Source organism: Leopardus geoffroyi, chromosome B3 (genome assembly GCF_018350155.1).
Source record: "Leopardus geoffroyi isolate Oge1 chromosome B3, O.geoffroyi_Oge1_pat1.0, whole genome shotgun sequence".
NCBI classification, from domain to species: Eukaryota; Metazoa; Chordata; class Mammalia; order Carnivora; family Felidae; genus Leopardus; species Leopardus geoffroyi.
In genome coordinates this window covers 111,431,879-111,448,478 of record NC_059337.1, presented here as the reverse complement: position 1 = coordinate 111,448,478, position 16,600 = coordinate 111,431,879, and the positions used below count along the sequence as shown (strand labels likewise).

Sequence of the window (16,600 nt, the reverse complement as noted above, 5' to 3'; positions counted from 1 at the left end):
CCCTGTCTTTAGAATGGTAATGCTGGGGCTTCTGTCAACCAGATGTCAAACTCAGAGTATCTCTTTTTAGTTAATGGGAGTTGACACGTAGGCTGTGTTTCTACAACAGGCAGTTTGGAACATGACCAAACCAAGCCCCCAAAACCATGATTGCAATTAGGAAACCAAGGACACTGGGAGAACAACATCCCATTTATTAAAGGCACCCCTTTCTAAGATAGGAAAGAGACAAGAATAAGAAAATGGGAACGAAGTCTAGTGATAAGGTCGAAGGGGGTAGTAAGCCTTCTAAGTTAGGATGCCTTCCTCTTTTTTATTGCCCTTTACCATATCTCTTTATATGTCCCGCCTTAATTATAAATCTCAGACACAGCTAGCTTGGTCAGGGTGGGCCTTAGAAGCAAGCTGCAGGTGAAGGAAAACGTGGTCCCGACATGGAGGGAATGTGCAGCTGGGCTCCTAGGAGGTGGGGAACAGGACAAAGACCAGTCGAGCCAGCACGACGATAGGTGATGTCCCTGAGAGCCTGGCTTTCAAAGAAGTTGAGTTTTAGGCTTCTCAAAATTTCAGTAAACCAGTTGGAAGAAAAGGGCCACGACGGATAGCTGGTTCCGGGGAAAATTTGATCCAACTGACTGACATGCCGAGCAGACTGGCAAGTGGTGGAGGAAAGCCGGTGCCGCTGGGAGCAGCTGCCTGGAAAGGAAAGCAAGGTAAGAGACCCAAGCTGCTCGCTACAGGGGATGAACCAAAGTCCCAGCCAAGTTTCTTCTGGTCTGTCTAGGAAGCCAATGTATGTACCCCACCCCCCCCAGGACACCGAAGTTTGACCACGGGTTGCTTTCACAGCGAGTCATGGTGCTCTGGCAGGCCCACACAAAGCCAGAGAACCTGGTGACCTGCCTGGTCACTGCAGCAGGTGGCTTCACCGAGGGTCCTGTTGAAAGCCACCCCTTGTTCGTTTGCAATGGTAAGCTTGATATTTTCCTACCTTTACGATTGCCCTGAGTGCAAGGGTTTTTTTTAAAATGGCCCAGTTTTTAAAATTCTTTTTTTTTTTTAATGTTTTCATTTATGTTTGAGAGAGAGAGAGAGAGAGAGAGAACACGAGAGGGGTAGACAGAGAGAGGGACAGAGGATCTGAAGTGGGCTCTGTGCTGACAGCAGAGAACCCGATGTGGGGCTCAAACTCACAAACCGTGAGATCGTGACCTGAGCCAAAGTCGGACGCTCAACCAACTGAGCCACCGAGGCGCTCCCTCAAAGTTCTTGGTATGCTAATCCCATATGTAGAGTAGTTGTGAGTTTAGCAAAGAATTACCTCAGCTCGCAGAGTTATCATCTTAGCTGGGAGAGGTTTGAAGAACGAGACTAAGTAGATGATCGGAGTGGAGCTCTGACCCTGGCTGAAAAAAGCAGAATTCTGTTTCTAATAAGAGAGTACTTTATGCTTGGGTTCTGAAGGCAGACTGCCTGAGTTCAAAATCCTGGCTCTGTCCGTCGCTGGTAGTCTCCGGGGAGTCCCTTCTCCCAGCCTCAGTGTCCTCATCCATGAAGTGAGGAGAATAATAGTGCTACCCTCACAAGGTGGCCGTGAGGGTTAAATGAAAGAATGCTTCTGATGTGCTTGACCTCGGGTCCACAGGAGCACTCAGGTGCTGGTGGTCATTATCTCCTGCGGTCAGCCTCCCCTGGAGTACGCGAGGGTGGGTATCTTGGTGTCCCCCCCCCCCCAGATGTGCCCTGTCCTTACAAGGTTTGACTCCCAAAAGCAAAATAACTCAGAGAACGAAAAGAAGCTGTTGAGGAAAGAGGCACAGCTGAGCTGAATTAGCCAAGTGGGTGTGAGGCCAGGCTCTTTTTAAGACTGCACTTGGGAAAAAGTGGGGGGAAGGAAGAGGGGTTTGGGGAGCCATCCACCTGACAGGACTGCCTTGATGATGTTGCCCTTGTCCCACTGGGGCTCTACACTCTTGAGGGCCGGCTGAGGGCTGTCTAGCCACCCACTTTGAAGCCCCGAGCAAAGGTGATGGCACGGGGCCACACCCGTTTTTATGCCACACGCTGGCGGCCGCCTCTCTGGTTGCCGGGCAGGTCTACAGGCCAGCCAGAGCAAGGCAGTGTCTCAGGACTGTTTGCCAGGCTCCGTTCTGGACAGCCTCCGGGAACACGAAACTAGAGCCTTTCTTTGTTCAAAACAGTTTCTCTAGCCTGAGGAGGAAACCTGGGTAGGGAGCGGGAGTTTGCCAACCTCTACGTCGGCCATACCGAAAACCCATGGTGAGAACTGGGCCCCTTCTGAAGGGTCCTGAAGCGTGGATCACGAACAGGCAAAGACAGACGTCCTTCAGCGTTTGGGGTTTTACTAAGGCACGGACTAATTCGTACAGCGCTGGGCTGCCCTTGGGAAGGGGACAGACAACAACAACAAAAATATTTTCTAGTTAATTCCTGAGGTAGAAGTCAAATTGGCCAAATACCCTATTCCTGGACAAGTTTGGATAAGCAGGCTTAACCGTACCCAGGACCGGAGTGACGGCATCAGGCAGGCCCCCACTTGAGTTTTGGAGGCTCTCCCAGCAAACCATCACCAGCTGCTAAGTGTCGTCACTGCTTCATCAGGGTCAGGGTGGGGCGGGAAGCCCGAGGAGCTTCAGGGCTAGCGCCTGACTGGCTAGGTTAGGCCACAGGTTCTGAACTTGCCCATCTGGATTGGCTCTGGGTGACACTGCCCTGGTTTCCTGAGGCACAACATGAAGACAGCAGTGGCACAAAGTGCCATTGTGAGGCGTAAAGGCCTAAGTGTGAAAGTCCTTGAACTGTGCCTGGCGCTTGGTGAGTACTCGTACTTAGGTCTGGCTGCCATCATAGGTCCTGGGCCGTGCAACCATTTCTGTTTGCGTTTTGTTGAAATACAGAGTGAATAAATTCTATCTTTCAGCGCATTAAAATCCTTAAAGGAAAGTAAATTTAAATTTACTTACTTAAATTTAAGGAATTTAAATTCCTCAAAGGAAGTAAATACATGTTGAATACCAAGGGGCGACTTCTGATGGAACTCTAGCAACACCACAGATCTATTCCCTGTGGAAAAAATCTGGACTTGGGAAATGAAATATATCCTTGCTGGCTGGATCAGAACCAATTACCATTACCATACCGGTTACTTCTCCCCGTTCTCCATTCTGGTTTTAATTTGGATTTCTGCAGTGCCTGCTGGCCCACACCATGCCACGCCCAGAGATACTGCAAAAGCCCATCTTGTGACTGCTGGATGTTTCCTGCCAGGGCCTGGTTACGATAGTGGTTGAGCCCTTGTTTTTCAGCCTTCCCTCCCGGGGCACCATGAGCAGAGCTGCCTGGAGGGGTGAGGCGGACACAGCCTAGCCTGTTGGCTCCACGTGGTCTGACAACTAGACCCCAAGGCCCACGGGCTCCAGCTCATGCTGGCTGACATGTGTATACCTTGTGCATACACACACACACCCAGCAGGATGGGCGTGTCTAGAAAAGAGCTGAACAGGTGGCCCTGGACAGTTCACAACCAGCTGGGCAGGCTCCCTCCTGTGCCTTGTGCTGGATGCCAGCTGCACCAGCAGACCTGTTCTGACTGCCAGGCCCCATTTAGGATTGTTTTCCTCTGATGTCCATGGCAGAAGTGGGGTCCTTTCATACCTATAGAGCCTTCTCTGGGCAAAATTGTCCAGCACAGTGTCTATTAATTTTTCCCAGTAAATTAAAGGCCGTGGGCGGGGGAGGGGGGAAGAATCAAGGATCCAATGTTGAGAAATCTGTGCCAGAACCTTCCACCCCAGTGCCAAACATGGTTAAGAGTTTGAGCCTCCCACCAAGAAAACCAGAAAGCTGACGGCTACCAAAGCAGGCCAGTAGAGAAAGGTACACACTCCATAAGCTGGCTCCTGCAAGGGCCCAATGAGCCGTGCAAAGTCTGGTTCAAGAAATAACCAAGTGGTCGTGCAGAGCTGCCGCCCACGCCCTCACTCCTCACCAGCCGGAGGAGTCCAGCTGGCAATGTGGCTCCCACGCACATGCTTGAGAGCTTCATTGTTTCTTATCTCCCGGTGCCATCAACAGCTCGGAGGTGGCAGGGGCAGATCTGGGGCTAAAGGACAGTGGCCGATGGCTTTAGGCCAAAGGCCACGGCAAGGCCAGCCAGCTGAAAGAAGGAATGTCACGTCCACAGCAAATACCTATCACAAAGCCAGCGGGAGACTTCAGCTAGAGGAACTCTGGTTCAAACAGCTTGACTAGGTTTCCCTGCAGGAAATGAGTCCGGGGCCGTGAACACTTAGGCAGGCATTTCCAACTGGGGGCTCCCATGAGGCCAGGGACTGGTCTTAATGCTCGCCGCTGCACCCCTATCACAGTGCCTGGTCTGTCACTGGGTACACTACAAATACACAAATGAGTGCATGCCAAGGGACTCCAGCCTCCCAGTGTACGTTCATTTCTGCACACTTTTCGGTCACTTCTGGGGTTGCCTCTACCTGAGTTCAACCCACAGGTAAGTTTGAGCAGCCCATATCCTCAGCCCAGCACTGTGCCAGGCACTGGGGGGACTCAGGCAGCTAATGAAGCCTGGGCCCTACCTGCAGAAAGCTCAGAGGAGGTAGAAACCAGACTCAAGCACATGGATACCGAAGGAGTTCTGAAGCTGGGCCCTCGATGAGAAAGTTGGCATGTGGCGGGACAAGGAACAGGGCCAGGCCATCGCTTCCCAAGCTCTGGTGTGCTCCCCTTCCTCCCTCCCCACAAAAGCCCAGCAGAGGCTTTGGGTGAAGGGAAGGTGGGCCAGAGCCTCCACTCTGCGGGGACAGGATCACCCTTCACATTCCACCACATTCATTGGCTAGCTTGGCATCCAGACCATGGCCACCACTGCTCCCAAGAGGGAGGGGAGGACTTGAGTGGATGAGCCAGCAAAGCGTCAGCCTTCCCGGGAGCACAGCATAGCTCTCCTGGGTACCCATTCCATCATACCATTGTCATCCCCCTCTGGGGGTGCCACTTGCAGGACCCTCCCCACCTTCCTGCCAGGCACTTAGCCCGCACGCCTCGGGGGCAGAGCCCCCTACAGTCCCAGGGTCCCCCCTGGCCCTCCCCTTGAGAAGACTATGACATCTAGCCTGCTCTGACTCGGGAGCTGAAGTCCTAGGCTTCTATCACCACCTTTGTCCTATCAGCTCAAGCCATACACAGGTACAGCAGATGGCACGAAGTCTCACATCCAAGATCACCAGCGTGCAGTACTTTTTATTCTGGACAGAATGTAATGTGACCAAAGATTGAAGAGCATAGTATACTGAACCCCAATGCACCCGTTATCCAGTGTCAACGATTATCAACAGGCCCATACTTCTTGAAAGAAAAGGGATGACAGAATGAGGATATGATGATGATGACGCTATAAGTAAGGAAGTGTGGAGATGTCAAAGGGACACAGGTACCAACTGAAAGAGTTAATGGCCAAAGCTGGAATAATTTGAGCAATAAAATAAACAACATCGTATGGAACATAACCCAAAGCATTAAGTAAGTATTCACAAGTCCATACCAATATAAACAAATGAGTAGAAAAATAAATAAATGGAGAAAAGACAAACCTCCCACAGAATTCCAAATAACTTACGTAGATACCCTACCTTCAAGGATGTGGGGCATAGCTCTCCGCTCCTTAAATGTGTACTGTGCACGTGGACTTCCTTCTAAAGGGCACTTCCTTCTAAAGGTCTGGAAAGGGGAAGAAAGAGGAATCTTGCAGTGCGATAGCCCGACACATGCTTTCAGCCAGGTCTCTAACGTTCAAAGCCCCCGGGACAAGCCATGTGGACCACACGCACCCTTGATAGGATGTGATGGGAGGGCACCTGGCCTCTGTGGCCTTGCCCCCAAAACGCACAGCCCTACTCCGACATGAGAATGTTTTCATGCAATTTCCAAGTGAGAGGCCATCTACAAAATACCTGACCAGTATTCCTCAAACTGTCAAGGCCACCCACAACAAGGAAAGCCTGAGAAACTGTCACAGCCAAGAGCAGCCTAAGGAGAGTTGACTGAATGTAATGAGGTGTCCTGGATGGGATCTGGGGACAGAAAAGGGACATTTAGGTAAAAACTAAGTTATTCAAATAAACTATGGACTTTAGTTAATGGTAACGTATCAACATTGGTTCATTAGTTTCGACGAATGTTCCATATTCACGTAAGATGGCAACAGTGGGGGAAGCTGCCTTAAGGGACATAGGGATCTACTATCCTTGCGATTTTTCTGTCCATCTAAAACTATCCTAAAATAAAAAGGTCGTCTTTTTTAAATGCATCGTTATGATTATTTTGCAGGAGCGGTGTTTATGCAGGAGGGGCAGAGGGCAGGGAAAGTTTTCCATTAAGCCGGGCGAGCGATGAGCACTGTGTCCCCGCCTGCCTGGCTGTTCTTGGACGTACGCAAGCAGTGGGAGGGGAGCATCGGCCACCTGGCCTCGTTCTCTGAACCTCCTGCACCAGCTGGTGAAAAGCGGAGTTGCCGGGAAGTGAAAGAGGATGTCCAGTCCAGGAACCGGTTAGGCAGGCCGGGCCAGGCTGCAGGGGGCGGGCTGTCTTCAGAGCTACCAGAAAGACTGACTCACCATAGCCTCGCTCTGCACTGGGGTGGCACCCATTTGGTGTGGGGATCGTCGCTCTATGCTGAAGACTTGGCAGAGCAGGAGACGAAGACCAAAGAGCGAGGCCAGCCTGCCCCGGCCACTTGCTGTCAGCATGCTCGTCCTGGTAAAAGATGGGGGCCGGCCTTCGGGATCTCTGTCATCCAGCCCCGGAGGTAACCCACACACGTTTCGGTACTGCCTCCATCCCCGAGACCACGCACTCCACCTGCCTTTAGACACCTGGGGGGATGGAAGCTCCTGGGCAGCAGGTCTGGGTTCAGGTTCAGACTCCACTCCTTGATCGCCAGAAACCTTGGGTGATTCACTTAAGCTCTCTGACCTGTTTCGACAGTTGTAAAACGCAGATACTACGGCTGCCTCACCCACCTCATGAGGTTGAGTCAAGGATCAAATGAGGAGAGGCAGTAGACCAGGAGGAACTCTCTTAGGGGTTAGTCTTTGGGTGGATGTGGCAAGGGTGATCCGTGCCCTTCAGGCAGCAGGTAAGAACTTTCACGGATAGAGTTTTGTATGTGTTAGGATGCTTTTGGTTGCGAGTCAGAGTAAATCCACCTCAGGTTGGTTCGCATAACTGAAAAACCCAGAAGCAAGACAAACCGCAGGAGAGGGGTGATCAGGGTTCTGGCCATGCTTCTTAGTGAGTCAGGCAGTCTGTGTGTACTGGCTTCTGAGACTGGCTTCCTTGTAGGTAGGAAAATGGTTGTAGGAGTCCCAGGCCACACATTCTACCATCCCTAACAGGAGAGAGGTGCTTTTCCTCTACCATCAAATGTCCTGGGCTTCTCTCCGGTTTTTGTAGGCCACATGCTCTATTCTGCATCAATCAATGAGGCCAGGGCAAGCCATTTGATTGGTGTAGGCTTCTGTTCTTGCCAAAGAGGGATGGATTAAAATGATTGCCTTAGGCCAATCAGGGCCTGGTCCTGGAGGTCGGAAGGGGATCAAATTCACACGAGCCTATTGGCTGCCACAGTTGGGGAGGGGAGGAATGGATGCCAACCGTGTCCACCACAGGTTTCTATCCCAGTAATAATCCACTGTTGTAGACAGCGGTGGTGGTTGGTCTCTCTAGCATCCATTTCCCCACTTTGACTACAACCCTAATTTGGACTCGGGGCTTCGTTCCTTCCCCATTCTTAGACTGTGTGCTTCTGAGGGAGCCCCATTTCCCACTCATGCAAGAAGCATGTGATCAAGACTTAGGTCATTCAGTGCACTTCAATCTGGCCACAGGATTGCTTCTCAGAAAAGCACGTGGCTTGATCAAAGGCAGTGAGACGCAGTGACACTTGCTGGGAAGGAAGACTGGGACAGTGCCAGCTGCTCGTGTCTGCTGAACTTCACCCTCAGGGGGATGTACGGTCTGCAGCTGTTGCTGCTGCCATTTTACAGTCACATGGAGAGAGCCTGAGGTTGGAGCCGATACAGAAAGACCGAGGAAGCTGCTAAAGCCATACAGCCAAGCTAATTCCTGGACATCTCAGTTTAAGAGTCAACGCATTTCCTCTTTGTTTTAAGCAAGTTGTAACAATGTCTTAAATCATTCAGTTCTTCCTGTTTCGTGGCAGTGAATGCCCGAGCAGCATACGTGGGTGGCTGGAATATTTGGTACAAATTCTACCAAGCACATTTGCCTTTTGAGACTAGCAGTACATGGACATAGTATTACATTACATCTCAGCCATGAAAGATGTGGAAGAATGCTGAATGAATATGGATGGGATTTGGTCTAGATCACAGGTAGGTACACTACAGCCCATGGGCCAAATCTAGCCCACCACCTGTTTTCATAAAGTTTTACTGGAACACGACCGCACTTTGTCGATGGCTGTTTTGTCCTACCATGGCCGATCAAAGTTGAGTGGTTGTTTGCAAAGCTTAAAATACTTACTATTTACAGAGAAAATTTGCTGCCCCCTGGTGTAGATGGTAGACTAATAAAACATTAGCAAATATTCCCCCCACCCCCAAGTTACTCCTGGGCTCCCAAATGGAAGCAACATTGAGTAGCCCTCCATCATAGACTTCTATCTGTATCATTAACCTCAGGCCTGATTATTAGCATTAAGAAAGCAAACTTTCATTGAACTGGATTTATCTCAGACAGTGAATGACAGACATCGTACACAGTAGTCCTGGCCAAAGAGTGCCTCGGAAGTCTGCAGACATAAAGAACATTTCTTTCCCCACCCCAGACCATTACCCTTCTCTCAGAGTTGGGATGCTGAAGCTACTGGCGAATTCCTGCAGGAAGCCCAGTGACCTACTTTCATAAGGAGGTTGGATGAATGAAAACCTGGTTGGAAGATGAGACCAGTTCTTCAGTTTTATAATGGAATGTCAGCATTGTTATCTGTACATCTACCATCTGAAGCCAATGGATTCCACTGCTGCCAACAATATGGAGCACTCAGAGCTCCACTCTTAATTCTATCAAGCTCCTGACACAAGTACAATAGATGGTTAACATTGATGCAATCGCCAAGGTCACATAAGCAACCACCTTGCCAGGAGTCTCTAACCTCCATCTCTCTGCTAAGTCACCAGGAAGCAACATACCAAGATCTAAGGCTAGTCCTCAACGGAAGGCCATCGTGGAGCTGTTATTTAGTACTATGGCATATGCTTTTGTGGGCGGTCTTCATGAGAAGTGGCTTCATCAAGTAGAGTACAGCATTGCCCCCAACACAGTGGCCAGAATCTGATTGATGGCTTCTAACTCAGAAATGATGCCGTGAAGAGAAGGCACTTTAGGAATATCATTGACTGGTATTGTTATCTCAGGGGCGTCTGCTTATCCAGGAGGCTCCCCTTTTGCTCACACGAGGATCTAGCAGGCCTCCCAACTTACATAGGACTCAACGTGGGTCTGAAATGGGCCCAAGGGGGCAGTTGGGGTCCATCTGGACATCTGTGGTAGTTCTGTATTTCTTTATTGGTGAGGGAGATATTTGGGGTAACCCATCTTGAATGCTACGTAAGTGCCTTCTACTTAAGGATACACATGATAAATCTGTTTATCTGAGAATTTATCTCCAGCACCCACTTTGAATGCTGTAAAAGTCAAGAAATCCTCCAGACCCAACTGGGAGCAGAAAGGGAGTCTCATGGTTATGCCAGTGTAAACCCCCTGAGACAAGAATGCCAGGGCGCCTGGGTGGCTCAGTCAGTTTGGCATCCGACTCTTGATGTTGGCTCAGGTCCTGATCTCACGGTTCATGAAATGAACCCCATGTCGTGCTCTGTGCTGCCACACAGAGCCTGCTTGGGTCTCTCTCTCCCTCTCTCTCTGCACCCCCAATAGTGTCCTCTCTCTCTCTCAAATAAAAATTTTTTAAATACCAGTAAACGACCCTCTCTCTACCTAGGCAAACTTCACCTAATCCTGGGGCCAGCTCAAACCCTCTCCCCTTGGTATAAAGCCAACTCATGCCGAAGCAATCCCTTCTGTCTCTAACCACATCAATTACTACAATTAATCCCCTAATACCTTGAGGCTGCTGGTGTTAGAGGGTTTGGCCTTTTGTTACAGTCATGGGAAAGATGCATTTCAATGTGCTGCTTTGTGGCCCAAACTGTTTTGTTATCTGGGCAAAAAGAGCACGGGGGTAGGAATTATATTCCAAGATGAGGATACCCTCTTCTCGTCCATGGAGGGTCAGGACACAGAGTATCTGCCTTGTTGGCCTCCCTTGAGAGAGAGTCTCTCACCAGATGAGAAGGAAAGCCAGGTGACCACAGGATTCTGGCCCGTTCTGTGACAGTCCCCCCGCCTCTGGTCAGGACAGCCACCTCCACCTGTTGCTGAATTCTTGCCTTCGGACTCAGGAGCACAGTCTCTGCTCAGAATCAGACAGACACACAGACACCATGAGACGAGGCGTACAGAGGTCTGGGACAAAAGTAAACAGAACTGGTTTGGGGAGCTTGGGAGACAGAGCTTCTCCCACTGCTTGTTGGGCCCACGGTGGCATCCAGGGAGCAGCTGTCTGAGGGTGGAACCCAAGTCAGATCCCTGCAAGGTCTGAAATGTCACACACACGGGAGACCGGCAATCCGCGAGCAATCTTCAGTAACTCCCAACAGTGGACACTCTGAGGGAATGTTCTTAGGACCAGTCACAAATGAGAGACATCAGAGAAAATGTTATTCTTTTATTATTTCAAGGAGGTAATACATAGCCCAATCCGCCAAAGCAATAGGGAATGAGAGGCAGCAGACGGCCAGAGTTTTGAGAAGAGCCTCGTGCCGCACCTCCAGGCTCCTGTCTGCTCGCAGTCCGGGGCTGCGTACATGAAGGCCAGGTCAGCCGCACGGAGTGTGCCGTGACTGTAGCAGCGGACAGATGGCCCAACTCAACGCCCCGCTGACTGAGAAAGGGTTCCCCGTGAGCAGCAGAGGCCCTGCCAGGCTGAGCACGCCGGGCGGCACTCAGCCCTGCCACAGCCGGCTGAGCAGCCAGCCTATCTAGCACTTGATTTTATCTCTGTGAGACTAGAGTGGGCAGGATGTGAATAAATCCTGAGTCAAATTAAGGTGAAAGACTTAGTAGTGTTAATACTCCAGATGAGAGAAGACAACACCGTCTCTGAGGGTGATGGGCTGGGAGTCTGATGGAAGAAAGATGGAAACACGCACAATGGCCACAGGCTGCGGGTGCGGCCTTGAGGACACGAGAAGGGTATTTTACATACATGATGGGGGGCGGGCACTGGGGCTGCTTCCTCGGACACAGAAGTGAACTAGAGGTTCATTTTCCACTCATAATTGGTTTCCTGGGTCTAAGTCACCACCCCTGTGGCTGAAGCGAGTCCCGCCCTGGGGAGAAGTGTGGCTCAGTTCTCCAGTGCGGAGGGGATGGGACTCACAACTCAAGGAGATCTTTCTCCCCCACCCCCAGCTCCTTTCCCTTGCAAATGACTGAGGTGGAAGGTGAGAGGTAGGGCATCTCCTAGTGAAGTCCCACCATGATTTTTTTCTAGAGAATTCACTGTGATGGGACCAAAGCCCCCCTTCCCCCTCGGCACGGAATAGACTTATTTCCACTCAGGGGAGGGCACCTTCCTGGTGACCTAATGGTGGCGTGCAGGGGGGAATCGCAGCAGTGACTCATAGACACTGTTCATTTCAGTACGACTGTCCGGGCCGGAGAGCTGGTGGCGAGGGACTGGTCCTGCCCAGCATGCACCTTTCCCCAACAATCCTGGCCAGGCCAGAGCCGGGTTTAGATGCTGCACGGGCTGACAGATTTTTGGTTTGACGGAAGTGGAAAGAATTTTTTAAAAACCAGGCCACTATTTTCTCCAAACCCAGGGCCATCAGTTTTGTTTTGTTTGACAAGAAAAGGACAAAGGACCACAGCTCCCTAGTGGCCAAGGCTTCTGCAGCACAGAATGCAGTATGTATCGAAATGTATAAACCTGGGTCTGACCGGGGAGGTGGGTGAACATACAGCCAGGGGCCCTGGGTCTTCTAGTCGGTGGCAGTCTCTGCTGGTGCCTCGTCGTCATGTTCCTCAAAGCCTGGGACTGGCTTCTGCAGGAAGTGCATGGTGGCCTGGATCACCTTATCTGGTCCAATATTGTACACAGGGTGAGTGGGCTGCTGCAAAGAGAACAGATGCCGATCAATCACCCCAGTGGTCCTTGCGACCGTGCACAGACTTGAAACCTTTACATGGACTTGTAAGAATTTATCAGAAGAAGGAATCATCAGAGATACACAGGGAGGTTTATCACCCCAGGCCCTGATGTTCAACAACAAGGTATTAGTAAAAGCATTTAATGCTACATGGGATACAAAGGAATATTACACAGCCGTTTAAAAACATGCTTTCAAATATTTAATGGTAAGGGCAAATGCTATAACGTATCATGTGAGGAAAACAGTATATACAATGTTATCCCAAACTTACTTTTTGAAAATGTGTGTGTAGATGTGATTTATAGGCAGAAATTGGACATACGCCAAAATCGGTCCCGTGATATTTTCTTATACTTTTGTATATATTCTAATTATTAAAACATACATGTATTTATTTACATTTGTAATCAAGGAAAAGGACCACAACGCTATGATGCAGTAAAAGCATCAGGCCATATTTAAACTCTTTTATAGTAGTCTACTACATCATAGAAATCCAAAAGAAACTTTAGGTCTGAGACAGGGCACAACTGGAGGCCAATATTCAGGACTCATCCACTCTGGGAGAATGAAGGAGGGGACAGAAATGCAGGAGAGGTTTTAAAACTACTTTTAAAATACTATGGGGGCGCCTGGGTGGCTCAGTTGGTGAAGCGTCCGACTTCGGCTCAGGTCGTGATCTCATGGTTCATGAGCTCGAGCCCCGCGTCGGGCTCTGTGCTGACAGCTCAGAGCCTGGATCAGGCTTCAGATACTGTGTCTCCCTCTCCCTCTCTCTGCCCTTCCCTCATTCACTCGTTCTCTCTGTGTCTCTCAAAACCGAATAAACGTTAAAAAAAAAAAGAGAGAGAATACTATGAGCAACTCTATGCCAAAACCTATAAAAGTACAGATAAACTGAATAATTCTATAGAACAATATGAATTTTCAAAAGAAATTCTTTAAAATTTGTATGAATACATTTTTTAAAAAGTTTTAATTTATTTAGTTTGGTGGGGGGAGGAGCAGAGAGAGAGGGAGAGAGAAAGAATCCCAAATAGGCTCTGTGCTATCAGCACAGAGTCCAATGCAGGGCTCAAACTCACAGAACCATGAGATTACGACCTGGGGCAAAATCGAGTCAGACACTTAACCAACTGAGCCACCCCAACTTGTATGAATAAATTAAATCAGTAATAACAGTTGCTTATTCTGCTCCACCATTCCTCCCCCAAAATATCAGGCAGGCCTGGATGGTTTCTCAAGCAAGTGCTACCAAACCTACAAGAAACATAATCTCTAACTTGTATAAACTTTTTCAAAGTCTAAACAAAAGGCAGGGGTGGGGGTGGAGAAGAAGTACCCATCTAATTTTATGAGGCTGTGATATTATCCTGAAATATAAACTGGAAAGAGCAATACGATAAAACAAAAATTCAGATCAGCTTTTCTTATGAATACCATGCAAAAAAAAAATCCTAAATAAAAATACTAGTCAGGGACACCTGGGTGGCTCAGGTAAAAATACTAGTAAAATACTAGTCAGTCAGTTAAGCATCTGACTCTTGGTTTCAGCTCAGGTCATGATCTCGTGGTTTCATGGGTTTGAGCCTCGTGTTGGGCTCTGTGTTGGTGGCGCAGAGCCTGCTTGGGATTCTCCCTCCCTCGCTCTCTGTCCCTCCCCCACTTGCACTGTCTCTCAAATTAAAAAAATAAAATACTAGTCAAAAACGCTAGCAAACTGGGTCACCTGGGGGTCTCGGTTGCATGTGCAACTCATGGTTTTGGCTCAGGTCACGATCTCACAATTTGTGAGTTCGAGCCCTACATCGGGCTCTGTGCTAGCAGTGCAGAGCCTGTTTGGGATCCTCTCTCTCCCTTTCTCTCTGGCCCCCCCCCCCCAAATAAATAAACTTAAAAAAAAATACTAGCAAACTGAATCCAGCAATGCATTAAACACACACAATCACGCTGTCCTCTGACCATAAGAAGGGCTGATCCTAGGAATGTAATGTTAACATCAGAACACTTATTAACAAAATATAGCACAGTCAAGGAGAAAAACCAGATGTAGAAAAAGCCCTCAGTAAAATTTAATATTAGATTATGATTGGAACAAACAAACAAGAAACAACCTGGCAAACCAGGGAGAGAGGGTTAAGTAACATCCTTAACTTGATAGGAGGTATTTATCAGAACCCTGCAGTAAGGATCCTACGTAATGCTGAAATTATAGACACCTTCCCATTATACCCAGAAGCAAGACAGGCGTGCCCCCGCTATGACCACCTCCAGTCAACATTCTATGGGGGTCTTAGCCAACATCCCAAGGCAGAAAAAGAAACAAAATTCTTAAGAATCAGAAAGAAAAAGGCAAAACTGTCCTTATTTGAAAATAACATCACATGCTAAATAAAAAAATCCAAGAGATTCTACAAACTATTACAACTATTAAGTTCAGCAAGGTGGTTGCATACAATTAAAATATAAATATCATTTCTGTACATTAGTAACAACCAGTCACAAATATAAAAAAATATTCCAGTCACAATAGACACAAAAAGTATAAATTTCCTAGACATAAGTCTAACAAAAGATGTGTTAGTCTTTTATGGAGAAAATGATGTAAGACCACTGAAGGACATGAAAAATAATCTGAAAAATCGTGTTCACAAATGGAAAGCCTTAATATTGAAATGAAATCTGTTCTCTCCCATTAATCTTAAATCTAATGCGATTCCCATAAAAATTCCAATAGTTTGGTTTTTTTTTTTGTGGAACTCGATAAGCTGATCCTAAAATTCATAGGAAAAAGCAAAAAGAAAGAACAGCAAGGCAATTTTGAAGATAAAGAACAAGGGGATGGGACCTTCCTACCTGCATTTACAATTTGCTTAAGAGAGTACAGACAGGTCAAAAAAAAAAAAAAAAAAAAAAAAAGAGAGTACAGACAGGCAAACAGACCAGAGGAACAGAACAGAGTCACCTCATATACAGAAACTAGAGTACGTGACAGACATGTGACACACATCAGTAGGAAAGTTGTAAACTTCCGTAAGTGGTATTGGTCAATTGGTCATCTACATGGAAAAAATATAAAATTATATCCAACCCTCACCACAGACAAAAATCAATTCCAAGAGAACTAAAAATCCAGATGGGAAGAGCAAAACTTTAAATGGTTTGGAAGAAAATATACGTATGACCTCAGTGTAGGGAAAGATTTTTTTTTCTAATGTTTTATTTTTTAGAGGACAGAGCATGAGCGGGGGAGGGGCAGAGAGAGAGGGAGACAGAATCGGAAGCAGGCTCCAGGCTCTGAGCTGTCAGCACAGAGCCCGACACAGGGCTTGAACTCACAAACCATGAGATCATGACCTGAAGTTGGATGCTTAATCGACTGAGCAACCCAGGTGCCCTGGGAAAGACTTCTTTAAAAAAATTTTTTTTAATGTTTATTCCTTTTTGAGAGACAGAGAGACAGAGCATGAATGGGGCAGGGGCAGAGAGAGAGGAAAACACAGAATCCAAAGCAGGCTCCAGGCTCTGAGCTGTCAGCACAGAGCCCAATGCGGGGCTCAAACCCATGAACTATGAGGTCATAACCTGAGCTGAAGACGCTTAACCAACTGAGCCATCCAGGCACCCCCGGGAAAGATTTCTTAAGTACCCCTCTACCCTCAAAAACCAAAAAGGCAGTAAAACTGTTCACTATAAAATTAAAAATCTTCTATTCAACAACCAAAAACCCCACTAAAAGTGAAAAGACAAGTCACGAACTGGAAGAGATTTACTACACACGTCACTGACACAGGATTAGTATTGAGAACACACAGAGAACGCCTTCAAATGTGTAAGAAAATGGGGCGCCTGGGTGGCACAGTCGGTTAAGCGTCCGACTTCAGCCAGGTCACGATCTCGCAGTCCGTGAGTTCGAGCCCCGCGTCAGGCTCTGGGCTGATGGCTCAGAGCCTGGAGCCTGTTTCCGATTCTGTGTCTCCCTCTCTCTCTGCCCCTCCCCCGTTCATGCTCTGTCTCTCTCTGTCCCAAAAATAAATAAACGTTGAAAAAAAAAACAAAAACAAAAACAAACAAAAAAAAACAAATGTGTAAGAAAAGGGCAAACAATTAAAATTACAAATCAGCAAGCAAGCAAGCAGCTGGCAGGCAATTCACAGAAGACATAACACAAATGGTCAACGAACATTTGAGAAGATGCTCAACCTTACTACGAATGAGGAAAATGTAAAAATAAAACTGAGATACCATTTCCCATCTATCAAATGGCAGAG

At 48.1% G+C, this 16,600-nt stretch overlaps 1 protein-coding gene and 1 long non-coding RNA gene across 3 annotated transcripts in view; both read right to left on the bottom strand.

The window, feature by feature from the left end:
• Positions 1-172: 172 nt before the first annotated feature.
• On the bottom strand, positions 173-3,413 carry LOC123583995. Of its 2 annotated transcripts, none has more exons than XR_006705095.1 (4): positions 2,522-3,413; positions 2,252-2,397; positions 1,322-1,691; positions 173-696 (listed from the first exon to the last, which is right to left on the bottom strand). It is a non-coding gene; the product is annotated as an uncharacterized LOC123583995 (long non-coding RNA). The 2 variants fall into 2 exon arrangements; XR_006705096.1 differs by having other exon boundaries at positions 2,269-2,397.
• A 7,412-nt stretch (positions 3,414-10,825) lies between these two features.
• FNTB (farnesyltransferase, CAAX box, beta) overlaps positions 10,826-16,600 on the bottom strand; it is a 68,008-nt gene continuing 62,233 nt past the window's right edge. The window contains exon 12 of the mRNA XM_045451249.1: positions 10,826-12,290. Coding sequence (XP_045307205.1) covers positions 12,159-12,290 — 132 coding nt within the window. The 3' untranslated portion in view covers positions 10,826-12,158. The remainder of the gene's footprint in view (positions 12,291-16,600) is intronic.